This window comes from Schistocerca piceifrons, chromosome 1 (genome assembly GCF_021461385.2).
Source record: "Schistocerca piceifrons isolate TAMUIC-IGC-003096 chromosome 1, iqSchPice1.1, whole genome shotgun sequence".
Classification (NCBI taxonomy): Eukaryota; Metazoa; Arthropoda; class Insecta; order Orthoptera; family Acrididae; genus Schistocerca; species Schistocerca piceifrons.
The window spans coordinates 1,008,781,787-1,008,809,319 of NC_060138.1; the positions used below are offsets into that span (position 1 = coordinate 1,008,781,787).

General features: G+C 42.7%; 1 protein-coding gene across 1 annotated transcript in view; it reads left to right on the forward strand.

The window, feature by feature from the left end:
* LOC124798039 (secretin receptor-like) overlaps positions 1-27,533 on the forward strand; it is a 182,582-nt gene that overhangs the window by 101,766 nt on the left and 53,283 nt on the right. Inside the window, exons 3-5 of the mRNA XM_047261298.1 lie at positions 15,413-15,500; positions 20,189-20,295; positions 21,185-21,316. Of these exons, the coding sequence (XP_047117254.1) occupies positions 15,419-15,500; positions 20,189-20,295; positions 21,185-21,316 (321 nt within the window). The 5' untranslated portion in view covers positions 15,413-15,418. The remainder of the gene's footprint in view (positions 1-15,412; positions 15,501-20,188; positions 20,296-21,184; positions 21,317-27,533) is intronic.

The following is a 27,533-nucleotide window of genomic DNA, read 5'->3' on the forward strand; positions in this document are numbered from 1 at the left end:
CAAAGTGCTTAGAGCCATTTGAACCATTTTTGAAACCTCTGTTCAGCTCATCTTCCTCCAAAAATTCTGAGTTAGCTGTCTGCACACTAGGTGGTACCTTGACTTCTTCTGAACTGAAACTGTCCTTGCTTCTATCTGCTTCCCGTACATAAGACAAACTACGTCATATAAAACAATGTACCTGATCCAGTTCTTCACCATTTGCCAAAGGCTCAAACACACAGAAAACAATTAACCTACAGATCAGCACCTGCGTCCACCCACACCAGCTTCCCCGTACTTTTCGGTATTATATCCTGTGTGTTGGCCTGGACCAATTGAATACGCAGTTCGGATGACTGTTCCTTGCCTAGAGTGTGCCACGTGGCAGTTTCCTTTTCCCCGTAAAACTGAGCTGGAACAATACACCATCCCGTTCTACTACGGGGCCCATCTAGATCGTTTTTTATGTATTGTTTAATCAGGAAATTCAGCAGACGTATGTCGGGTAGTAACCGCAAAACCTAGTGGGCGATTCCGCACAGGCTCGAAAGTCTTTCTCTCCCAACTCACAAACCAATCGTAGCAGAACCGACTAAGTAGACACTACACTCCATATACACTACTTACCATACATTACTTACCCTACAATGAAGTGGATACGTACGACCCCATATCCAGTAAAAACTTACACAAACTTCTTATTACATAGTTGGATAAATAAGCGTCCGCCACATAACGAATAGAGGTGTCCCGTTCTCACATTTATTGGGAACGTTACGCAGTGATAACATCGCACCGTTTCCCTTTTAACATAGGGGTACGAGCGTTACCCTGAGTCCACGCTCCTTGCTTATGAGGAAACCTGCGTGGATATTCCCGACTAGAGCGTCCAAACTGCTTACAACTCTGATACTGTGGTTTCATATAATACCGCTGAATGTCACATCTATAACATAAAACCCCCACAATGAAGAATAATTTTGTTTCTCTTTGCTTGGTTGCCCTGTCTGGCTCAGCAAAATCTGCCGCAGCTGCCACTACTTTGTTCAAGTTTCTTGGTATCTCCATGTGAACCTTAAGCGACATATTCACTGGTAGGTACCACAAAAGTACATAAAGTATCCTTTGCTCTGCATTTTGCAAGAAGTCTTTATTGGCGCTGTCGCCATCAGTCAATGCTTACGTATCGATACTGATTTTCTTGAAAACTAATTTCTTTTGTTTTTGAACTACCTCATTAACCTTTTCACTACAACATTAAAACGTATTTCTCTTTCTCTGACGTTCTACTAATCTTGTCTGTAAGTACTGCAGGGACTGAGCATCCTGTAACTATCCCTACCGTACGACATTATGCCACAGCATCCACTGATAACCCAACCGAGCCATACTTAACAACTTTTCGTCATTTCAGTTCTCTATCTGTGGCGGTATCCAAATTATTCCCCAGATCTACCGGGAAATGAGGCTACCAAAGAGGCACTAACATCAAGGACATGTAGGGAAACGCTAGGAAATGACTACTCCCTTCTTTCCTCGCTTAACTTCTCTAATCGTCCATGCAATTCCACATCGTTATCTCATACCTTAGCTAGCTGATTCAGCAAATAAATAATCGCTACGTGCGCTGACACATTAACATTGGATTTAGGTGACGTGGAATTAGGGCAGCTTGATAGCGTAGTTCAAAAACAAGGGAAATTTTATGTTCAAATGGTTCAAATGGCTCTGAGCACTATGGGACTTAACTTCTAAGGTCATCAGTCCCCTAGAACTTAGAAGTTCTTAAACCTAACTAATCTAAGGACATCTCACACATCCATGCCCAAAGCAGGATTAGAACCTGCGACCGTAGCGGTCGCACGGCTCCAGACTGTAGCGCCTAGAACCGCACGACCACCCCGGCCGGCGGGAAATTTTAAGTAACATTGTAAATTTTATCAGGTTAATCAGTGTTAATAAGCATGAACTGACTAATAACTGAGTAAAATCGCTACTAGCTATTGGTTACCTGCCTGCAACTAACTACCCCGAATCACCAGGACACCAAACTTCAACGTATTATTCAACTACCCACTCTTATTTAGCATGAAAAGACTGATTTAATAACACGAAACACTACTGTAAACATAAGATCGCTTGAGGCCAGAGTACCCTAGAATAGGACTTGCATAACATCAAATATCTTCTTGAAAGAGCAGGAATAATGAATACAAAACAAATCAACGTGACCCTACAAGGGAAATCGAACTACCGACGTAAGGCCTTACGATACACGATATTCGACCTTTAATAGTTATGACAACAGCTGTTTATGTGTGACAGACGACTGAGTAAAATCGCTACCAGCTGCTGCTTCCCACCGGCCGGGGTGGCCGAGCGGTTCTAGGCGCTACAGTCTTGAACCACGCGACCGCTACGCTCGCAGGTTCGAATCCTGCCTTGGGCATTGATGTGTGTGATGTCCTTAGATTAGTTAGGTTTACGTAGTTCTAAGTTCTAGGGCACTGATGACTTTAGAAGTTAAGTCCCATAGTGCTCAGAGCTATTTGAACCATTTTTTGCTGCTGGCCTGCCTGCTACTAGCTACCCGAAATCACCAAGACACCAACTAGCAATGTATTACTACACTACCAACGTTTATATCTAAGTGATCATTACGCTAGTTACATGTGTAAGGAATTGATTCATATAAGAAAATATAGCAGTGCACAAGAAACATGAATCAACCATAGATTCAATAACAAGATCGGTACTGAATCAATATAAAAACCACAGAGTATGGAGTGAATCCACGGCTGTACCAAGGTTTTAAATTGCTTCTAACTTTTGCTCAATCACACCCACTGCCCATACTGATATGAACCGGCTTGCTTTCTGGCACAGTATTCACCTCTGCACACCCTTCGTCCAATACAAAATATTTAGTTAGCACGCCCTCATGTGCAATAACGGCAACAAGCCGTAACTGAACGTTCACAACTTCCGGCCGAAGTGAACTACAATCGACTTTCACTTAATGCAGCTTTGGATGTAACACTCTCTACTTGAGCGCCCGTGATCGCGCGCGCACACACACATACACACACACACACACACACACACACACACACACACACACAATAGGACCAGAATACCAACATTAACTTAAAACCACTCCACTGGTATTTTTCTCCTTGCGTTCTGTTAAAGCTGCTCCTCATCTTACTGTAATAGCATGTCTGCATGTTTGCGACTGGAGAAAACTGCGACCACTCCAACAGGCTGGTGGTGTTGATACAATGCATGTTTTGGCTTCCCACAGAAGTGCTCTCCTTGTTGTCTCTCAAGCAACTGCTGTCACTCTCCATCCAAAGGAAATGCGGGAAACCACCTTACGAGCCCATAAAACTTAAAGTCAGCCGCCCTCTGTCAGTCAACCATCTAAACCTCCAACAGCTCTTGTTTTGACACCAAGTGTAGTGGTTTCAGGGAGACTGTAACGATCTATTACTTCTCTCATGTTTGTATGCAGATTGAAGCAATGTATGAATATTTTTAACTAGGACTGGATTCGAACTTGGGTCTCTTGCTCACTACCTCACCCTGGCACAGCAGCTTTGAACAATTACAAGGACTACCATAGCACACCTCCCTCCTCAATCCAAATTCGCGCTCACCAGCATTCAAAAATGGTTCAAATGGCTCTGAGCACTATGGGACTCAACTGCTGTGGTCATAAGTCCCCTAGAACTTAGAACTACTTAAACCTAACTAACCTACGGACAGCACACAACACCCAGCCATCACGAGGCAGAGAAAATCCCTGACCCCGCCGGGAATACTCACCAGCATTGCAGACGCTCTCTTGTTATAATGGAATAGCACCTCTGCATCGAACGGAATGGGGGATCCTACCCGAAACCCACGCGTAGGCGCTTTTAAACAAGTGAAACTACGAGTATATGATTCCAGAGACTTTTTCAAGTCTCAAACGTCTGTGATGCATGTACGTGGTGTCTGTTCCGGCGATGAAGGCCATTGATCCCATCAATGCCAATGCACACAAAGCTTAAACTCTTATGGGAATCGGAAAGATGTCACCTGTAATGAGGCTAAAGAGCAGGAACACTACGTCAATAGCGTAAGGTATATGTTGACAAATTTGGTCTGATTAGAAGTGTGCTAGGGCAGTCCGCACAGTTGTAGTGATCACTGTGTGTGGGTGGCACAGTGGTCAGCGCATTTGCCTCATAAGAAGCAGACCCGAGTTCGAGTCCCAATCTGGCACAAATTTTCAACTTCCCCCAACGATATAGATCAATGCCTGCAGCCAGCTGATGCCTTTAATTCCTTTGTGTCTTGATCTGTGATGCATAGATGTAGACGGAAGTGAGCAATGTAAATTTACACCAAGACCAGTATTTGAGCGAAGGTCTCCTGTGACTAGGCACATGCGTTAGCCACTACACCACCCTGGCACAGCAGCAATACAGTTGGACAGCCTCTGCAATGCTTTTCGATTTTAAGAGGAATACCATGTGGGCTGAGGCATGAAAGGGCATCTCAATTAAGGAGGGAGGCTTGCTAGGGTAGTCCATGCAGTTGTGCAAAGCTTTTGCGATAGGGTTAGCGCATCTGTCTAGCGCGCAGGAGATCAAGGTTCGAATCCTCGTCTTGTTAACAGATTTCCATTTGTTGCTTTCAGTCTGCGTACATACATCATACAGTTTCGATTGATTATTAGTTAGTTGTTGGAGAGTGTTGTAGGTGTAGATGATGAAGAAAACCAGATGTTGTCAAAGTTCTTTATTGTTAACCACATACACACTTAGAGGACAATGCACGCAGTTCCCAGATAACAGGCGACTGTTGCTGAACTCTGCATCCAGGCATGACTGTCTAGACGCATCACTGTGAGCGGCCTTGGCTACCAAAACATTCCAAGCAGCCAGCTGTTGCTGGGTCATGGTGGCGTGACAGCATCCAAGCTCAGGTGACCGGAGATAGAGAAGTCAGTGACCAGTGTAGCGGGAGAGGGCAGTGACTTCTGGATGATGTACCCACCACTAGTGGTTGGGCCACTGCGTCTGGTGGTGTCCTCCAGTGGCACAGGGCTGGGTGGACCCCAGTTCATACCATGGAACATCAGGCGGCAGTAGTACCTTCAGCTGGCAGTCTCGTAGAAATGGTGCGACAGTAAACGTGACTTGATGGATGAACCGTCAGGCAGTGGTTGTTGATTCAAAGTGTGGCTGCTTGAATAGTAGCTGCACCAGAAGAATGTTGGTAACCCTGCATGAAAGACCGAATCTGAGCAAGCACCTATGCATAGTCCATCCAGACGGGTGACCTACGTGGCCGGCCCCAGGGCTTCGATAATGCAGAAGATAGAGCTGCCACTTACTTGAGTGCCACTGAAACATGCTGAAGGATTGTCATTGCCTGGAGAAATGAATCGCTTTCGACGAAGCTGTCAGTATGGCAAAATGCTGCATCAATTGGCTGCAACCCATATGACACTAGGCTCCTACTTTGGCCCATAGTGTTGCTGTTCAATTTTCTGAAATTATTCGTTATATTCATCTCTACCAAGATCGGCACAGTATCAATTTCATAGCTTAGCTGGCCATATCAAGATCATCAACGACACCATCGTTGTTTCTGCTCTCACTATCGTCCAGAATGGAGCGTATGGGAAAATATTAGCAGGGCGATAAATGTTGATAAAACATACATGGTGTCTAGTGCGAATGATTCAGCATGTAATTAGTACTTCAGCATTAAATGTCAGGGCGACTCACCACTGTACATGATGACTAGTAGACCAACAGTAGATATCAACAGTTACGGTGCATGCAGTCGGTTTGCCAGTCGTAGCGGTCGGAGGTGAGGTGGGGTTGGGATGGGACAAGGGAAGGAGGAAGGGGCAGATGCTCTGGCCTGCAGACGGCAAAGCTCAGTTTAATTAACGGTCAATTACTGCGGCCCCGTTGTCGCGGGAATTGCTCCGAGGAGAGTAATTTGCCGGATGACACATAAATACTACATTTCATTCTAGCAGTCATTCTAGTAAGTGACAAACGGTTAAAGAGTTTTATTACTTCATAACCAATGCCAAGGTTGATTACTTCGCTGTCTTTTTCCCATCAACGGCTGGAAAACTAAATATTTACCAAGAGATACCCTACTACTTTTTCAGTTGTAACAGTTTCCATTTTTAATCTTATATTTTCAGTATCAAACATGGTTCAAATGGCTCTGAGCACTAGAGGACTTAACATCTGAGGTCATCAGTCCCCTAGAACGTAGAACTACTTAAACCTAACTAACCTAATGACATCACACACATCCATGCCCGAAGCAGGATTCGAACCTACGACCGTAGCGGTCGCGCGGTTCCAGACTGAGCGCCTAGAACCTCTCGGCCTCCACAGCCGGCTTTTCAGTATCGACAGTTTACTTAAACTGTGCTGTTAATCATATCAGTGTAACACAGTGAAAGTGCAACAGAAGTATTGTCCAGCTCCGCTTCATGATCGTTACTTCATTAACTGCACCAAGTTCTTTGCTCGCTCTTCAATGCTGTGTCTCGCCATACTGACTGCCATCTCATGACGATAGTGTTACTTTTTAAATCATTAGCCTTTCTATTATCCACAACCTAGTTAGGCGCTCTGATAATTTTTAAAACGAGACTTATGGTACACTCGGCTAACTCATTGAATGCTATTATAAAAGTTGTTCTCATCTCATATTTCTTCAGTTAAATATTCCCGGATTCTGAAACACTCCCTTTGTCTTCCAATGATTCTCCACATATAGCTTTTATCACTGGCCTTTGTGTTAATACTTCACATTCTAGTTTCTCTAAATCCTCTAATTTCCTAAGTGCTTTTGTACGGAAAATCGTATTGATAGTGATTTATTGGTATCCGTTTTTCTGGCATATTATGCCGTTTCGCTGACGCTTGGGCTCAGAAACATGTCTAGCAAGGAAAGAAAGACTAGTATGTTAATTTTGGCTGGATAATCCCAATGATCTGTTCAAACCCAGTCGAAAAGGTTTTTATTTCCTCCACGTATAGTAAACCATTTTCGCATGGTGTACGTGACTGAATTGTAAGTGAAGGGTGTAAGTGCAACGTGGTGTCATGTTGATAACAGAAGGAATAGAGTGAAAAAGGGCAGTGTCGGCACATGGCCTAGTTCACTGGAATGGTACGAAGAGGACCTCCGGTTTCAATGTCGCAATCTGACGACTTCACTAACGACTAGGTGACATGCCCTGATTTCATGAGATTGTATAGTCGGGGATGGGATTGGAACAAAATCTGATGATGAGGAACTCTCATATTCAAAGGTTTTCGTCACCATGATTTGAATGTCTCCCTTTGTGATATCGCATTCTGGGAAACGTATGTCGAGTCATGGATATTGGAAACTGCGAGGACACCAAGTGAACACCAGCGCCATTGAGAAAAAATAAAGCAGTTGTTATAAGAAATACGGAGAATCAGCAGGAAAGTGTATCTATATGAAGATCGTTGTCAGCGTAGCTATATTTTTCTTTCTCTGCAGAATGTCACTGAATGAAAAACATGTTAAGCCCAGTTGACCAAGAGGAGAAGAGTCTCTAAAGGTTTCGAGCAACTTGATGAAATCGTCTGATCACTCAGGAATTACGAAAGACGTTGTCACATGATTGGACTGGCATGGTTCGAATGGACAGAGGCAGGGCAGAATACACTGGATAGCGATTTCTGACTGTAATTGTTTTTATTGAGACACCTAAATGTGAACGTTTCATGTGCCAGTGTTATGAATCTTCTGAGTAGATTGGACGGAGTTGGGAAGTAGGAGGCTTCTCGAGGACTCCTATCAAGTTGGAAAATGAGTGGAAAACGGTTCCGTTAACGAAATGGGGCGATATGTGGAAACACACAAAGCTACCTTATGCCCTCACGAAGACTTAAGTTTCATTTTAAAATATATCGAACTATTAGAGACTGATGGCAAACTCTAAGGTACTTGAAAAGTGGGAATATAGGTTGGTTAATGACGAGATAAACATGTTTATAGTCATCGTCTGTTGACGTATTGTACATGACCGGCAGCAGAATGACGTAGCCAACTTGTATACCGAACTAATTTTACGGAACTTAGGCTGATACCAGGCAGTTGTTAAGAAGTTGTGTCTATTAACATATAATCCGGAACAGCGAGATACCACAGTTCTCTCTAATGAAAGAGAATGTCACCTAACCTAAGCAAACATCTCTGTCCCTTCCTCCATTTCCACACTCTCGATTCTACCAGACTCCTGAGCTCTCTCTTGCCCCTTTCTAGTCGACATCTCACTTAATGAATAACTTTTGGATAGAACAGCACCCCAACCCCACATCTTCATTCCCATTTGCTACCATTGTGGCACATGCTGGGACCGACATACATGGACTCGTTCGGATCAGTGTCCGCATATTTACTTTACTCCCTGCTATTAACCACACCACCGCTACCTGTGTTTTTGTAAATGCCGTAATCAATTGCTGTTGGTTAGTTCATTTTTCAATCACGTACACTTTATTTGGAAACAACAAAAACTAAAAGGTGACAATAAACTAAGAAGTGTTCCACGGCTGAAGGCCTTAATCACAACAAATTCAAAACTATTTCTCGGCTGAAGGCCTCAGTAGTGATAATTTAAAACTGTTTCACGGCTGAAGGCCTGAATAGCAATCTTAAGAATCAGTTAAACTATTTCAACCTGCAATTACAGTTATTACGATATTTTTAAAAGAACACTCATCAAAATGTCACTGCTAGAATACAATTGCCTAATTAAAATTTTAAGACAAGTAACACCCACCGCTGAAAGCCTTAATGACAACAAATTCAACTGTTTCTCGGCTGAAGGCTCCAATAGTAATAATTTAAAAACTGTTTCACGTCTGAAAGCATGAATAACAATCTTATAAGAACCAGTTAACTTCTTCCACTTGCAATTACAGTTATTAATTAAAAAAAATTATCAAATGTTATCTGACCAAACCAAGGAGAGGGAGGGGAAGGGGGGGGGTGCAGACGTTGCTCCAAGGACCGACTTGGGAAAGTCCCTCAAAACTTCGCAAGCTATGAGACAGGCAGCCAAGAGTTGCATTCACTTCACGAGATGGCAACTCAGACTAGTGGCATTTGAAACGCATGACCAATAATCATTTGCGGAATGTACCTTACGTCCGATGAATAATGCAACGATGGAATAAAACACCCAAGCAGGAACCGGCGGTCAGCACTCCAGCTTTTAGAGCATCCGGAAGCAGAAAAGAACCTCTACTACCAGAGTAGGAAAATAAAGAAAACACACCACCCGCCCCACAAATACAGGACGCTGTCGAACTATACACACCTTACCGGACAGCGGCGGCAAGGCGAGGAAAAGTACACTGCTGTAACATACCCCCAGGGCAGGTAACTGGGGCGTTAGCTGCCACTAGGCAAGAAAAATACCACTGGTTAAACTTCACATATAATAACATGTAGAATGCAACAATTAATAGTAATAAGTGGAGGAAGACTAAGTAGGTTCGCCTTCCCCAAACGCTCCTCTCGCTGCTCTTCGTCTCGGCGACACTGCGAGCAGCAACACGCAAGCAAGTGGCGAGATCTCACAGTGGTGGAGGTTTCACTACTTGCATTAAGGTCCACTCAACTTAAACTTCCTGGGTGTGGTTGACAACGAGGTTGTACCCTTCGCAACTCCAGCCCTTCCATCCGGCAATACATGCGTGCCGCCAGTAGTACAGGCGCATTCCCGCGCTGTGCGGACCTGGTTGCTCGTCCGTCCCCAAACTAACTGCCGACTCACACCACGATAACCGCCACCGCTGCTGCCACTAGCGGACAGACAACGCTTGCAAACTGAGTGGCGCCAATGAACACAAGAAGACGACGACGACCATAACTACACCAACTGAACGATGCCAACCTAGCAATAGCACCAACGCGAGCCGTTACACCATCGCTACCTGTGTTTTTGTAAATAAAATACTTACAAAAAGTAATCAACGTTCATTATAATGCAACCTTATTTGTTATTAATTTTCCCTGCAAGAACTATGTACAATACTTTTTAACATCATTCGAATGGGGAGGTTCTCAACGTCATAATACCTACACCACCAAAACGATCATTTTAGACAGTGTTCCTGGGTGCATTAAGTGTTCTCACCTCTCCTGATATGACGGTATGTCCGGCATTGTCAAACATGATCTTTTTGGTGGTCCAGATGTGGGAAGGCACAAAGTTGCATGGACGTACTGAGCTCCAAATCTTTCAACTTTGGGCACTCGCCAGTCGGCATTACTGTGACTCTGTTCTCCTTGCCCATGTGCGTCTTCCCGTTGATACACGAGTTCACTGGGCCGTCACTTCATTTTTGTGGATGACAAAGTGCGACAGTATCTGACAGTGCAGATGAATGAGCTCTTCCATCGAGATCATGTTCGGCGAATGGACAGGCCTGCCCATTCCCCAGATTTCAGTCCCACCGAGTATGTGTGGAATGGGTTGGGGAGATGTATTGCAACTCGTCCACGTGTACCAACGACCATTGAGCAGTTGCTAACCACGCTGTTGGGGGAGTGGAACACTCTACCACAGGAAATTCCTACCAACTTCGTGGTCCTCATGAGATCATGTTGCAGGGCATGCACTGCCGTCCGTGATGATCACACATTCTATTGAGATTACTGTTTCACTTTTCGCTATCTACAGGGTACCATCATGAATCGCTTTGATCTCGGTGTAATTACTGTCTTTGAATAAAAATGTCATTTATGTCCATATCATTCCATATTTCTTTCAGTTACCGTCTGTATGTACTGTACTGTAGCAGTTCCTTCTATATATGGTCAACATCAGTGTACATGATAGTTTTCTTGTAGTGCACGCTGTGCTCCACAGCTCCACATTTCTTACTCTTCAGCCGGCCCTTGTGGCCGAGCGGTTCTAGGCGCTTCAGTCTGGAACCGTGTGACCGCTACGGTCGCAGGTTCGAATCCTGCCTCGGGCATGGCCGTGTGTGATGTCCTTAGGTTCTCACTCCGTCTTCAGGCCACAAGTGGCCCATCGGGACCATCCGACCGCCGTGTCATCCTCAACTGAGGATGCGGATAGGAGGGACGTGTGGTCAGCACACCGCTCTCCCGGTCGTTATGATGGTTTTCTTTGACCGGAGCTGCTACTGTTCAGTCGAGTAGCTCCTCAATTGGCATCACGAGGCTCCGTGTGCCCCGAAAGATGTCCTTAGGTTAGTTAGGTTTAAGTAGTTCTAAGTTCTAGGGGACTGATGACCTCAGATGTTAAGTCCCATAGTGCTCAGAGCCATTTGAACCATTTTGAACCTTACTCTTTAACTAGATATCCAACAGCAGTAACTCATCATTCACTACGAACCGCTGGAGCAGCCAGAGGATGAAACACAGGGCCGGACAGGCAGTGGCAGGTATATAAACACCTCACTCCCCCATATCCACCAAGCCACCAGATGGCCAGGTCATCCTTGCACCTGATGACGAAAACAGATTCGATGTTGCTCCCTTTAGTCTCGCCCTACACACACGTATGATTTTGTTATAAAATGTACGAGTAAAATGAGAAAATCCCAGTGGGAGACGCATAAGAGCACCCACTGTCAACATGTGTCTCGTGAATTTTAGTCATTGCTTGTGGTACCCTCTGCTGCTCAAGGACGTCCTCATAATTCGCAATGAAAGATCCAAATGGAGTTTATTATCATGGTGATTACATCAATACAAAATTTTACAGCTGAAGTAGGCATTTTGGTAAATGAGTTAATGAAATATGTAAACAGAAATACTACATCGTGCAGTCAGACATGCGTAATACACATGTGCCTAATTCATCGAAATTTTTAAGGTACACGAATCGCGCGTAATCGAACTTCTCAGAGTTCTCGTAGTAGAGAAAGTATTTCTTTTTGATTCCGACAGTAGCAATTATAATCTAATTAATATCTGTGTTTGCGTTGAGAAATATATAATATGGTACTAAAAAGAATGCTAAGTTGTTGGAAAGGCAATGTTTGAACGACTATGTTGCAACTAAAGAACAGCCGGTTTTGCCTCCATTTTTGACGGCAGAGCTGCACGCAACACGACCACTGCCTCGCGTATTCACAAAATATCGTCTGACGCGGTGCATGGTTTCTTACCGGTAGACTGAAGCCTTTTGTCGTCCAGGTGGGCACTGGCATTTAATCTGCACTTTATAACTGTTACTGTTTTGATGACTTTAAGAATATTTAATTACTTGCTGACCTTGTGTAACCCAATAGTATATATTGTCAAGTTTCAGGCAGCTAATTTCATATTTGGCCTCTCTCCAACGCGTAATATGGATAACTCAGCTTGATTTGCAATAATCTCAGAACACAATTAAGGATGTTTCACTGAATAATCATATCGCTACCTACCTTGGAGTCTAATCATCATCACAGTAACCAATGCACTGTAGACAGGTGTAATCTTACTGTACGACTATCCCTCTGCAAAAGGTGCTACTTCTACGAAGATTTACAGTCACAATCACAGAAAGAGCATTTAAACTTCATTCTTTCAGAAGCTTTTTTGCTACTACTGTTGTGAATTTACTTTGTAATAATTAATGTTAATGCAAGCTGTGAACGTAGCTCAGTGGCTGCTATCTTTAAATTTCGCACTTGCGTATTAATGAAAATTAAATAACTTGAAAGTATGTGAAATTAGTTTCAAGGTCAATGTCAGCAAATAAGTTAGTAATGTGAGCAGTGAATTTAAGACAAATACAAATAGATTTGAAGCTGTCTTTCCTAGCTCCATTATTAACCTTCGTTGCAGCTGTGATAATCTTCCATTGTCTTGATTTCGAAAATTTTGTACCACCCCTTGGCAGTATACATTTACATATTATCGACTTAAACAGTGAAAAGGAAAAGGATTTGATTTTCGACTTTCAGATGATGAATTAAGAAAGAATTTTTAAATAACCGTTTCCATCCCTGGCGTATGAAGTTTGGAATGTAATATTGAGTACAGTTATACCCTCTTAGATTTAATAAATGTTCTTGCCTTTTTTTGTGGCAGCTGTGGTGGTGCTGTAGGTGAAGATTGCCGAATGATCAGTGGCTAGGCTTTCCACGTCTCCATTGAGATGGAATTAATTTACTATCACCACGTTGATTGCGGTATCCATTATCCTTGATGTAGCGTGATCTCCAACATCCATCATAGGTTAACGATGGATAATCTTGCTTCCCAATGCTCGCAATTTTCGGAGACGACTTTACTAAACAAATTTCGTTGCCAATTCAACTTTCACTCGAATAAGCGCAGTTTTATCACTAAAAAAATAATTACACCGCCAGACCTGACACAGCTACGTCTGTAACGAGGGTATCTTGCCTGCGACCGTCCTCTTTTCATTATTTCCGCACCACTCTGCGACAAGATCCTACACATATCCGCTGGTTGAAAACATATAGCGGATCCCTGACTTTGTTACTATCTTTGTCAGACGTGGAATACATATCCTAAGAAGCTCTGAATATTACAGTCGCTATAACTATTGCAAACACTCATTAACATATTCTTTAAATGACACTTACCAATTCCTTTTCTTGTAATAGTTAGTCAGAGACATTAACACTGAATAACCGATATCACCAATATCGATTTCTTTTGTTACAGTTTAATGCAGAAAGCATGACAAATTTTAACCCAAATGTGGGCTGTTATACTACAATTGTAATCACTGGTTACCGAGCATTTTTATAGATAACAATGTATCACGGAGCTGACTGGACAAGAGGGAACAGTATTTGTTTTCAAACTTCTTCTAAACAAAAGCTGAAGCGACAGATTTAATGTTTTTTTTAATCCTTTGAAAATATGCTACCCGTGAGAGTGGACAATTCTGAGAAAATTCAATAATGATCGTCAGTTTTCAAATTAGATCCAAAAAGGTGTTTCCTGGTGAAAACGTAATACAGAAATTAAGTGTCTCTTTGATCTGGAGATACAAGTGAATCATTGTAGGAACAGATGTATAGTTTCTGTCAATAGTTGATGATCAGTTTACGTAACACACCGCAGCTTATAGAGGACTGTAGCCAGTGATGTCGAACAGAGAACTAGGATTGGTAACGGACTGAAACACCATCAAATATCAATTCATTAATTTTCGTACAGGAAAGTTAATGCATATAATTTGTCTTCCTGAAATGTTTTTCAGTTTAAAATCTGGTTTCGAAATTACTGTCTTACCATTAAATAGTCCATCTGAAATGTCTCGCTGTCTTCAGGTCACTTCCACGCACACATAATTTTTTATGTCTGTTAAACCAAGTGTATGTAACGATTAAAAAACGGTATGTGCAAAATCCCTTTCGTCACTTCCCCACCCACCCCGTCCCCCTCAACCCCCAGGTCAATATTGTCCTATTATTGATCTTCTTTCCCTTTTCCTAAGACGGAAATCCACTCTAATCACAACTAATTATCGCCTCTCTTAACATTATGAATAATTTCTTTTATCTCGTCATACCCTCTTTTAATCTCTTCATCACTACTGGAGTTGGTAGGGTTGTTCTACGATACTAGGTGCTGGTTTCGTGTCTATTTTGACAACTATAATGTGATCACTATGCTGTACAGTAGCTTAACTGCCTTCGTATTTCTCTGTTCATTATTTGGTTTACTCCCGCATTACCTCTGTGTGAAATTGTGTTTATAGCCGTGTGCTGAGCTGACCATAACTCGTGTCCTTTCTGCCACCACACTTCAGTAACTGCCATTATAACTTCACTTTTTATTTTTAAATGAACACACTGCCATTTGACTGTATTGTTGTATATTTAATTTCGACTCAAGTTTCGGCCTTTTATAATATTTTCAAGTGATTGAGTTTATGTCATTAACATATATTGTAAGACATCAAGCTCAAAATTGGCCATAAATTAAATATATATAATTATAAGAAAATTATATATATGACGTGTGTTCATTTATACATTGTTTTATGACTGTTGCTCAGCAACATCAAAAATCTAAAAAAAGGCTCGTGTCATTGGTAATGACGTTAATAAGCATTCATATTTATATCAATTTTACTGATATTCTTAAATTTTCGCTTTAAAATAGGCAATATACTTATCTGCAATCATGTGCAACACCTTTTTTCTTAACTCTTTCCGTCAAGTTGTTCTAGTGCTACGACATAACTCTCACGTGAATCTTAGGATGCTAAGTGATTATCATTTTCCTGTTTTCAGATGTACTGTGCTTACAAGTTTCGGCAGAAGAGAGCACTGAGGTTCATTCTATGTTACTGTTTTCTGCTGAAATGCGGCACATTTAATGCTGTGTGATGTGACAGGTATTTCTGTTTCAGGATGTAATGGAAGAGCACAGGAGGACCTTGAAGAGGAAGGAGGATGAGTGCAGGAATTTCACAAATACGTTTGCATCTAACTCTCCAGGTAATGTTACATCAAATTATTGCTCTCGCTATCACTTCCTCTGTTTCCTACTGAAAGGCCTTTTTCCTCTCAAAAGGTGTCAGTCACAGCTGATCGTTACGGAACGCATGAAACAGTATTAGTCTCATAAAGCCGAAAGAAAGGATCCACGAGCTATCTCCAAATTCGGCCTTCAACTTACTTGAGTAATTAAACAGGAGTTATCGTCAGGACGAATTTTCTTGCGACAAAATTCTTATATAATCTATTCTTAGGTTTGTTGCCGTGTCGAATTTGCGTGAAACATGAAACAAGCTTTCGAAGATCAACTGCGCTGTGTTCGCCAGAAGAAACAGTCAGGTGGTAGTGGAAAGCATAAGGATAGCCCACATTTCCATATAAAAGTTTGCCACCAGAGGGGACAGAGGACTGCCCATGGCAACACCGTCAAGTTGCTCAAAATATTCATTATTAAATAGAAAATAAGTAGAGGACCATGCCCTGTCCTCTCCTCAAAGTCTTCCATATAAAAGTTTGCCACCAGAGGGGACAGAGGACTGCCCATGGCAACACCGCCAAGTTGCTCAAAATATTCATTATTAAATAGAAAATAAGTAGAGGACCATGCCCATATGGAAGACTTTGAGGAGAGGGCTCTCGATTCGGCGATGTTGAAACCAACAGTCTTCTGGCGGTACGTGGACGATACCTTTGTAGTGTGGCCTCACGGTGAAGAAGAGCGTTCACGGTTTTTACAACATCTGAATTCCATCCACACAAACATTCAGTTTACGATGGAAGTTGAAAAGGATGGTTGCCTACCATTTCCGGACGTCATGGTTAAACGCAGGGTGGATGGGTCATTGGGGCATTCGGTCTATCGAAAACCCACGCATACGGATCTGTACCTGCAGGCGTCAAGCTGTCATCACCCGTCACAAACTATGGGCGTCCTTCGAACGTTGGTGCATAGGGCACATGTCGTGTCTGATAAAGACAGCCTTGCAGACGAATTAGAGCACTTGAAATCGGTATTTCAACGTAATGGATATTCTGCACATCAGGTCAGTACTGCTTTAAGGAGGAAAAAACGTGACCACCAACAAGATCAAGAGGATAAGAAGGTGTTTAAGTCCAGAGCATTTCTCCCATATGTCGGGAACATTTCATCGAAAGTAGGCAGAATTTTAAAGAAACATCGTGTGAAAGCAATCTTCCGGCCACCTACAAAGACTCGTGCTCTTCTGGGCTCAGCCAAGGATGACCTGGGATTACGGAAGGCTGGAATTTATAAAATACCTTGCGAGTGTGGGAAAGCGTACACTGGTCAAACAACACGCACAGTACACGACCGCTGCGTTGAACATGAGCGCCACACTCGCCTTTTACAGCCAAGTAAGTCGGCTATAGCCGAACATTGTATTTCCACAGGACATACTATGGATTATTCGGCCACGAAAATCTTGGCCCCATCGAGATCCTTCTGGGATTCAGTTGTGAAGGAATCCGTGGAAATACGTTTAGCGGATAATCTCATTAATCGTGATGGCGGCTTTTTATTGAATAAGGCCTGGGACCCGTTGATTTCTTTAATTTCAACCAAAACAATACTTTTTATGGCTTCTGACACGTCGAGCGACATGTAATTTTAATATTGAAATTTTATTGCTTTGGACACGTCTGCGTGCATGGTTTACTTTTTTCACGCATTCGATTGCGCTCCATAGATGCAGTAATATTGTAGAGGGCCTAGGAATCGACAGGTGGCGCGCATGCTACGGTAACTTGCGCATGCGCGCCTGCGGCACTTTTACGTATAAATAGAGCGACTTGAACTAGCAATCTCCAGTGTCAAACACTCGCCTGAAGATGGCTGTAAGGTTGTCAGCCGAAATATCGTGGAAAGAAGTCGATGAGATCCGGCTGCAATCCCGAAATCTTGTGGAAGTTTTTGGTATGTTTGAAATCTCAGTGATGGAAGAGACTGTGTTAAATCAAGTGCTGGCAGCTCAGCTCTAGGGGACAACCAACTTGGTACGACGTACGTGGGTGGATCATGACCGAAATGGAAGTCGCTGTAATTCATATTATTCTTGGGCAAATGCAGTAACTCTGCTTTGCAGAAAGATTAACCAAAACGAGATACATTTTTTCCTAAAAAGCCTAAGAATACCCATGTATGAATATACAGGGAGAGTCACCTAACATTACAGCTGGATATATTTCGTAAACCAGATCAAATACTGACGAATCGATTCCACAGACCGAACGTGAGGAGAGGGGCTAGTGTTATTGATTAATACAAACCATTAAAAAATGCACGGAAGTACGTTTTTTAACACAAACCTACGTTTTTTAAATGGAACCCCTGTTAGTTTTGTTAGCACATCTGAACATATAAACAAATACGTAATCAGTGCCGTTTGTTGTACTGTAAAATGTTAATTACATCCGGAGATATTGTAACCTAAAGTTGACGCTTGAGTACCACTCCTCCGCTGTTCGATCGTGTGTATCGGAGAGCACCGAATTACGTAGTGATCCAAAGGGAACGGTGATGGACCCTAGGTACAGAAGAGACTGGAACAGCACATTACGTCAACATGCTGACACCTTTTTATTGGTCTTTTTCACTGACGTACATGTACATAACCATGAGGGGTGAGGTACACGTACACATGTGGTTTCCGTTTTCAATTACGGAGTGGAATAGAGTGTGTCCCAACATGTCAGGCCAATAGATGTTCAATGTGGTGGCCATCATTTGCTGCACACAATTGCAATCTCTGGCGTAATGAATGTCGTACATGCCGCAGTACATCTGGTGTAATGTCGCCGCAGGCTGCCACAATACATTGTTTCATATCCTCTGGGGTTGTAGGCACATCACGGTACACATTCTCCTTTAACGTACCCCACAGAAAGAAGTCCAGTGGTGTAAGATCAGGAGAACGGACTGGCCAATTTATGCGTCCTCCACGTCCTATGAAACGCCCGTCGAACATCCTGTCAAGGGTCAGCCTAGTGTTAATTGCGGAATGTGCAGGTGCACCATCATGTTGATACCACATACGTCGACGCGTTTCCAGTGGGACATTTTCGAGCAACGTTGGCAGATCATTCTGTAGAAATGCGATGTATGTTGCAGCTGTTTGGGCCCCTGCAATGAAGTGAGGACCAATGAGGTGGTCGCCAATGATTGCGCACCATACATTTACAGTCCACGGTCGCTGTCGCTCTACCTGTCTGAGCCAGCGAGGATTGTCCACGGACCAATAATGCATGTTCCGTAGATTCACTGCCCCGTGGTTTGTGAAACCCGCTTCATCGGTAAACAGGTAGAACTGCAACGCATTCTCTGTTAATGCCCATTGACAGAATTGCACTCGATGATTAAAGTCATCACCATGTAATTGCTGATGTAGCGACACATGAAACGGGTGAAAGCGGTGACGATGCAGTATGCGCATGACACTACTTTGACTCAGTCCACCGGCTCTCGCAATATCCCGTGTACGCATGTGTAGGTTCATGGCAACAGCAGCTAACACACCAACTGCACCCGCTTCTCCTGTGACGGGCCTGTTACGGACCCGTTTGCGTGCTACGACCGTACCTGTTGCATACAGTTGGCGGTAGATGTTTCGCAATGTGCGGCACGTTGGATGCTCTCTGTCCGGGTACCGTTCTGCATACACCCTGCAGGCTTCAGCTGCATTTCGTCGACACTCGCCATAGATGAGTATCATCTCCGCCTTTTCAGAGTTCGAATACACCATGGTCACAGTACCTACAACACTACACTATCACAGACGTCTGGTAACACGGTGTACTACAGTTGGTCTGCGTGCGGAGACGAATGCAGAATATCAATAGCAGCAAGCGCTACATGCGGACACTGCGACAGCGAGACCAAACCACAACAGTGCACTACAGCCAGACTCGTAAACACGGTCGTCATCGTAAACATGTCCCTGCAGATGCTGCTCGCCGACCGTGGCCCGTGTTTGTTACAACACGCAACTGAACGTCGGAGGTTTCAAACGTCAACTTTAGGTTACAATATCTCCGGATGTAATTAACATTTTACAATGTAACAAACGGCACTCATTACGTATTTGTTTATATGTTCAGATGTGCTAACAAAACTAACGTGGTTCCATTTAAAAACACGTAGGTTTGTGTTAAAAAACATACTTCCGTGCATTTTTGTATGGTTTGTATTAAATAATTACACTAGCCCCTCTCCTCACGTTCGGTCTGTGGAATCGGTTCGTCAGTATTTGATGTGGTTTACGAAATATATCCAGCGGTAACGTTAGGTGACTCACCCTGTATAAGAAGCACATACACGCCCCATTTGAGTACCTTATAGCGTCCGTGAATCCATGAGACGAACATGACTGTAGCGTATGATGGACTTCAGTTTTTCCGGTCTTGAACCCATCTAAAGAGATTTAGTGATAGACTTCGCTGTCACAGTATTTAGTGGTTAGTTTGAAAGTCTTCCTATTTACGCACGTTATGTTCTTAGATAGCACGTACCCGTAAAGCCGTAGGCACGAAGAGGCTAGGTTCAAAACTGCTTACTCACCTATGAGATAGAAAGAAATACAGATCTCTATGCAGCGTTATCAACTTAAAATGTAAATAAATTACGTGAAATATTCTGGTGTACATTTTATGACTGCTTCTCGTTCTCGTTTCAGCAACGTGTAAGCCAACATGGGATCAAATTTTCTGCTGGCCAGAGACAGATCCTGGAGAGTACCAGATTGTGTCCTGCCCAGAATACTTTTTCGGCTTCGATCCCAAGGTATGCTTCTACCTTCAATCACCGTTACTGAAATTTTTCATTATTGTTCAGCTTTAATAACTATGTCAATCAACTATCAAGGCCATGTTTATGTAACCACAGCTTTCTATCTCTTGCTGCCCGTTTAATTCATTCTTGACTGACATTTTGTTACTTTCCATATATCATCTTCTATTTTCTTTCTTGGCTTCTCATAGATTTTATTTCACAAATTTTTGCTACATTTTTATTTGTTGAAGTTATTTTGCGTCTTCTTCTTCTACTAAGATTCTTAGTTGATTGATTTCTTTCACAACAATTTTAATGGATTTTCTTTCTATGCATTTGGTTCTCCGTAGCATTCTCCAACACTTTACGTTGTAAGTGCTTTCTTTGCTCAACAGTAACCAGCTTTCTCACCCATGTAAAAGTATACCCCAAGCGCATATCTTAACAATTTCTTTTCTATTCTGGGCGCTTTGTTCACTAACAATCTTCTTTCATTGAAACAGCGGTTTGCTGTTGCAGTTATTTTTCTGACTTCCAAGCTGCCTCCTCTTATGTAACGAAAAGAGCTAAATGATAAGATTTTGTGTTTTCTATTTTATTTCTTTGAAATTTAATGCCGTGTGTCCTCGTCTGTTGTTGTCTCACCGTCAATTTTTTTATATATTTTTTTTTATTTTTTTATTTTTTTGCTGTTCGTTTTAATTTCATACTTATTCAGAACTGTTGCACATTTCCGTTTTTTATTATGAAGCTTACGGAATATACATTAACAGTTTATTCTTAGTTTCATGGTTCACTTGCATTTTTAACTGAGTTGCAGTTATTTACATCTAATACTTAGTGTATGTTTTACAGTTTTAGCATACTTCCATTAATTTAAAGTTATTATTTACGTTTGCAGCGAAATGCATCCAAGCTTTGTTACGAGAATGGAACCTGGATGACGTGGACTAACTACACAGAGTGCTTTGATTCCCCATATGCCACAGTAACTGAACCATTTACGAGTGGTGTCAATGATTCTTCACTTGCGGTAAGACGTATTCCATTGTTTGTCATTTTGTGGGAGAAGTTTGCTTTTTGCATTATATATGACGACCACCTAAGAATTATATGGCTCTAAAACTAACTGATAAGACGAGTTCTGATATGCAGCCATTCATGTAACAGAAAAATACTGTATTTCTATATTCTAGGCGTGGGATGATGTTACTTTTATAGAATTTGACTGTGAGACATTAAGCATATATAACAGAAATAACCAAAAATTAACTGAAACGATTGTAAGGGTGGATGATGTTTGCGAGGTTCCCGCAATCAGCTAGAAACTTTCTCAACAAAGGCATAAAATGCAGACACTGTGATGTAAGGTGTAAGCAATAACACAGCCCTCTTTTAATTACAGTCTGTATGATGAAATCTGACTGTGTTCAACGCCTGCAGGAGGCTCTTTAATGAAAAAGAGGTATAGACTTTGTTGGTTCGCGTCTGTTATAGGCGATGTCACTGAACTTTTATGGACGTCCTGCGCCTGATACTACAGCTATTGTTATCGTCACATGTTTCATTTCTTTTACAAACTCTGGTTATGACTTTCTAAATTTATAGTTTATTTGAGTGATCTGTGTCCAATAGTCAAAACGCTAGAGAAATTCTTCTTGTCGTACACATAACCGTCAATAGCAGCGATCGCATTAATTACCGTTACTTGCAACTCTTTCCTATTAAATGTTAGTGAGGGCAAGATCTTTGACATAAGATCAAAGGGAGAAAACGCTTCGAGCAGAGTCATGTGACCACAGGCGACGCTGAATAAGAGCAGTCTTGATGACCAGCACTTCCAGTTCAACGCCGAGGCAGTTCGCCAAAGAGGTAATCACGAACGTCTGAAAAAAATTTGTTGTAATTTTACCAAAAGATATTGCTGCAGCATGTCCAGGTAAACGAAACCAGTTATATCTGCAAAGAAACATAGACCATAAACTTTTGACTAGGAGGTAGGTACAATGGTTGCTAATTTTATGTGAATCACGAATGTGTTATATAATTTCGTGTGTATCCAGAATGCGATTTTCACTCTGCAGCGGAATGTGCGCTAATATTAAACTTTCCTGGCAGATTAAAACTGTGTGCCGGACCGAGACTCGAACTCGGGACCTTTGTCTTTCGCGGGAAAGTTTTCTACCATCCGAGTTACCCAAGCACGACTCACGTCCCGTTTTCACAGCTTTACTTCCGCCAGTACCTCGTCTTCCACTTTCCAAACTTCACAGAAGCTCTCCTGCGAACCTTGCGCAACTAGCACTCCTGGAAGAAAAGATACTGCGGAGACATGGCTTAGCCACAGCCTGGAGGATGTTTCCAGAATGAGAATTCGCAGGTTCGCAGGAGAGCTTCTGTGAAATTTGGAAAGTGGAAGACAAGGTACTGGCGGAAGTAAAGCTGTGAGGACGGGTCCTGGGTCGTGTTTGGGTAGCTCAGATGGTAGAGCACTTGCTCGCGAAAGGCAAAGGTCCCGAGTTCGAGTCTCGGTCCGGCACACAGTTTTAATCTGCCAGGAAAGTTTCATGTCGTGTGGATGTTATATGCCCCAAACATGCAGATTATGACGGTACACCTTTACAGACACATGAAACGTTGTCTCGTCACTGGAAACCAACACTTCTGATAAACCATGTACCTTCTGTATCTACGTCTATATCAGTACTCCGCAAGCCACATGACACTGTGCGACGTAGGGTACTTCCGGTACTACTAACTGATCGCACCTTACCTGATGCACTCGCGAAAGGTGATGGGAAGATTGTCGCTATGTCTTTATATTAGCTCTAATTTCTCCAATTTTCTCGTCGTAGTCATTTCTCGAGACGTATATGGAAGGAAATAATGTGTTTTCTGGCTCTTACCGGAAAATACTCTTTCGAAAGTTCGATAATAAACCTCTCCGTGATCCACAACGCCTCTCTTGTAGCGCATGGCACTGGAGATTTTTGAGCATTGGAATAAACGATCCCGTGACGAAACGCGCCTCTCTTCGTTGGTCCTCCTGTATCTTGTCTATCATTCCTACCTTGTAAGGGTCACAGATTGAAGAATTAATATTTAAAAATCGTCGAACAAGCGTCTTGTAAGTCACTTCTTTCGTGGATGAATTACATTTCCTTAAGATTCATCCTGTGAATCTCAGCCTGGCATATGCTTTTCCTGCTATTTACTTTATTTCGTCATTCCACTAAAGATCGCTATATATAGTTACTCCTAGATTTTTACGCTTGCTACTGTTTCCAGCAATTTGTCATCAGTATTGCCGTTGTACGGTAATGGACTTCTTTTCTCCTGTAAGCGCAATATATTACATTTATTTACATTCAGGGTCCACTGTCAGAGATTGCACCACACTTCAATCCTCTGTACGTCGTTCTGCAAATGGATACTGTTTTCTACGAACAGTCGTTAATAGATCCCGACTCTTTCATCTAGATGATTTATATACACTGTAAACGGTAACGGTACTATCACACTTCTTTGGGCTACTCCGGAAATCATCTTAACATCTGTCGACTTTATTCCATTAAAAGCGACGCCGGCCGCGCTGCCAAGCGATTCTAGGCGCTTCAGTCCGGAACCGCGCGCCTGCTACGGTCGCACGTTCGAATCCTGCCTCGGGCATGGATGTGTGTGATGTTCTTAGGTTACTTAGGTTTAAGTAGTTCTAAGTTCTAGGGGACTGATGACCTCAGATGTTAAGTCCCATTGTACTCAGATCCATTTGAACCATTCAAAAGCGACGTGTTGAGTTCTGTCTGTTAGGAGGTCTAGAAATTAGTCCAAGGCCTGGTCCAATATTCGTGCGCTCACATTTTTTTTTCACTAGATGACACGTTCTTCCTTACGTCGAGGAACAGGGTGTCAACCTGAGAGCCATTGTCTACAGCGCCTGGGTCTCATGAAGTAACACAGCGAGCTGAGTTTCACAAGACCTCTGTTTGCGGAATCCAGATTGATTTTCATAGAGGACAATTTTTTCGTTCTTCAGAACCGATACGCTTAGTAAAACATGCTCCATAATCCTACAACAGATTGGCATCAACGATACAGGCATATATAACTATGTGCATCTGACCTACGACCTTCCTTGAAAACAGGAACGACCAGGGCTTTTGTGCAGTGCTGGGTACCGTTCGATACTCCAGCAGAGTGCCATAAACTGCTGCTGGAAGTGAAGCAAGTTCTTTTGCATAAACTTTGTAGAATCTCATAGGTGTTTCATCTTGTCCTGGTGCCTTTCCACTAATAAGCGATTATAGTTGCTTCTCTATTACGCACTCGGTTATCTCTGCCATTTCGACGATCATACGCTGATCCGCTGCCAGTAATTGCAAATGTCAGAGCGAAGCTCTTGACATGGGTAAAAATGGTTCAAATGGCTCTGAGCACCATGGGACTTAACGTCGGAGGTCATCAGCCCCTAGACTTAGAACTACTTAAACCTAACTAACCTCAGGACATCACACACAACCATGCCCGCTGCAGGATAAGAACCTGCCACCGTAGCAGTCGTGCGGTTCCGGACTGAAGCGCCTAGAGCCGCTCGGCCACCGCTGCCGGCTGACATGGGTAGTCAGCCCGTGTAACAAGAGCAGGTGGTACGGCTTCACACGCAGAGGTTTGCGTAGGTTTCACTAGGCATTTGGCTATGTTATCCGCAGTTCTCTGCTCGCATGTGTCGTCTATTTCTTCTGGGTTCTGATGAATTACTCCCACAAACACTTCACCTTTTCTGCTGACGGTACCGGCTGAACTGACAGTCTCGCTGAATGTGTTGTAACACTCAAGGAATGATTTGTTTGTTGGAGAATTTATCTGATATTTGCTACTAAATGACAGCAGCATCGTGACAACTGACTCACGTTTAGCGAACTGAAGAACACAAAACACATGCATCGCTCAATTCTACGCTGTGTACTGAAACGGTTATCCCTAGTGGTGTGCGCTCTGCGACTAATCCTTACCGCCTATTACAAATCGAAACTTCAAGCGGATCCTGTTTCTATTGATATGCTTCATTTTCCTGTATATCTTTTATATCCCATACCGTTGTCTTCTGGTACACTGCAGGTATTTCTGAGTAACCCTTTATAATCAAAAGTATTTCCTAATTTTAACAACTAACACAAACGTGTCGTGCTGCTCCCCTAATAGTGCACTACACACCGGAAGCAGCTACTAGGGTAGCAGAGTACGTGTGGCGTGCACACGGGGTTTTTTTAGGTTAGAGGGACCCCCCCTTGGGCGAAACGATAAAATACCTGACGGCTTACCAGAGAGGACATTATCATCGTTGATAAAGAACGTCCGTCCTCAGAGACCAAAAACAGGAAAAGTTAACGTAATATTGGTAAACTGCAGGAGTATCCAGGGCAAGGTTCCTGAATTAGTATCTCTTATTGAAGGAAATAGTGCGCATATAGTATTAGGAACGGAAAGTTGGTTAAAACCGGAAGTGAACAGTAACGAAATCCTAGACACAGAATGGAATATATACCGCAAGGATAGGATAAACGCCAATGGTGGAGGAGTATTTATAGCAGTAAAGAATTCAATAATATCCAGTGAAATTATTAGCGAATGCGAATGTGAAATAATCTGGGTTAAGTTAAGTATCAAAGGTGGGTCAGATATGATAGTCGGATGCTTCTATAGACCACCTGCATCAGCAACCGTAGTAGTTGAGCGCCTCAGAGAGAACCTGCAGAACGTCGTGAAGAAGTTTCGTGATCATACTATTGTAATAGGGGGAGACTTCAATCTACCAGGTATAGAATGGGATAGTCACACAATCAGAACTGGAGCCAGGGACAGAGACTCTTGTGACATTATCCTGACTGCCTTGTCCGAGAATTACTTCGAGCAGATAGTTAGAGAACCAACTCGTGAAGCTAACGTTTTAGACCTCATAGCAACAAATAGACCGGAACTTTTCGACTCCGTGAATGTAGAAGAGGGTATCAGTGATCATAAGTCAGTGGTTGCATCAATGACTACAAGTGTAATAAGAAATGCCAAGAAAGGAAGGAAAATATATTTGCTTAACAAGAGTGATAGGGCACAAATCGCAGAATATCTGAGTGACCACCATCAAACGTTCATTTCTGAGGAAGAGGATGTGGAACAAAAATGGAAAAAATTCAGAAACATCGTCCAGTACGCCTTAGATAAGTTCGTACCGACTAAGGTCCAAAGCGAGGGGAAAGATCCACCGTGGTATAACAATCATGTACGAAAGGTACTACGGAAACAAAGAAAGCTTCATCATAGGTTTAAGAGTAGTCGAATCATAGCTGATAAGGAAAAGCTGAACGAAGCGAAAAAGAGCGTAAAGAGAGCAATGAGAGAAGCATTCAACGAATTCGAACATAAAACATTGGCAAACAATCTAAACAAGAACCCTAAAAAGTTTTGGTCATATGTAAAATCGGTAAGCGGATCTAAATCCCCTATTCAGTCACTCGTTGACCACGATGGCACCGAAACAGAGGACGACCGAAGAAAGGCAGAAATACTGAATTCAGTGTTCCGAAACTGTTTCACTGCGGAAAATCGTAACACGGTCCCTGACTTCAGCCGTCGCACGGACGCCAAAATGGAAAATATTGAAATAAACGATATCGGAATTGAAAAACAACTGCTATCACTTAGTAGCGGAAAAGCATCCGGACCAGACGAGATACCCTTAAGATTCTACAGTGATTATGCTAAAGAACTTGCCCCCTTTCTATCAGCAATTTATCGTAGATCGCTGGAAGAACGTAAAGTACCTAGCGACTGGAAGAAAGCGCAGGTCGTTCCCATTTTCAAGAAGGGTCATCAATCAGATGCGAATAATTATAGGCCTATTTCGCTTACGCCAATCTGTTGTAGAATAATGGAACATGTTTTGTGTTCTCGTATTATGACGTTCTTAGATAATACAAATCTCCTTCATCATAACCAACATGGATTCCGCAAACAGAGATCATGTGAAACTCAGCTCGCCCTATTTGCCCAAGAAATTCACAGTGCCGTAGACACTGGCGAGCAGATTGATGCCGTATTCCTGGACTTCAGGAAGGCATTTGATACGGTTCCGCACTTACGTTTAGTGAAAAAAATGCGAGCTTACGGAATATCGGACCAGGTTTGTGATTGGATTCAGGATTTCCTAGAAGAAAGAACACAACATGTCATTCTTAACGGTTCAAAATCTGCAG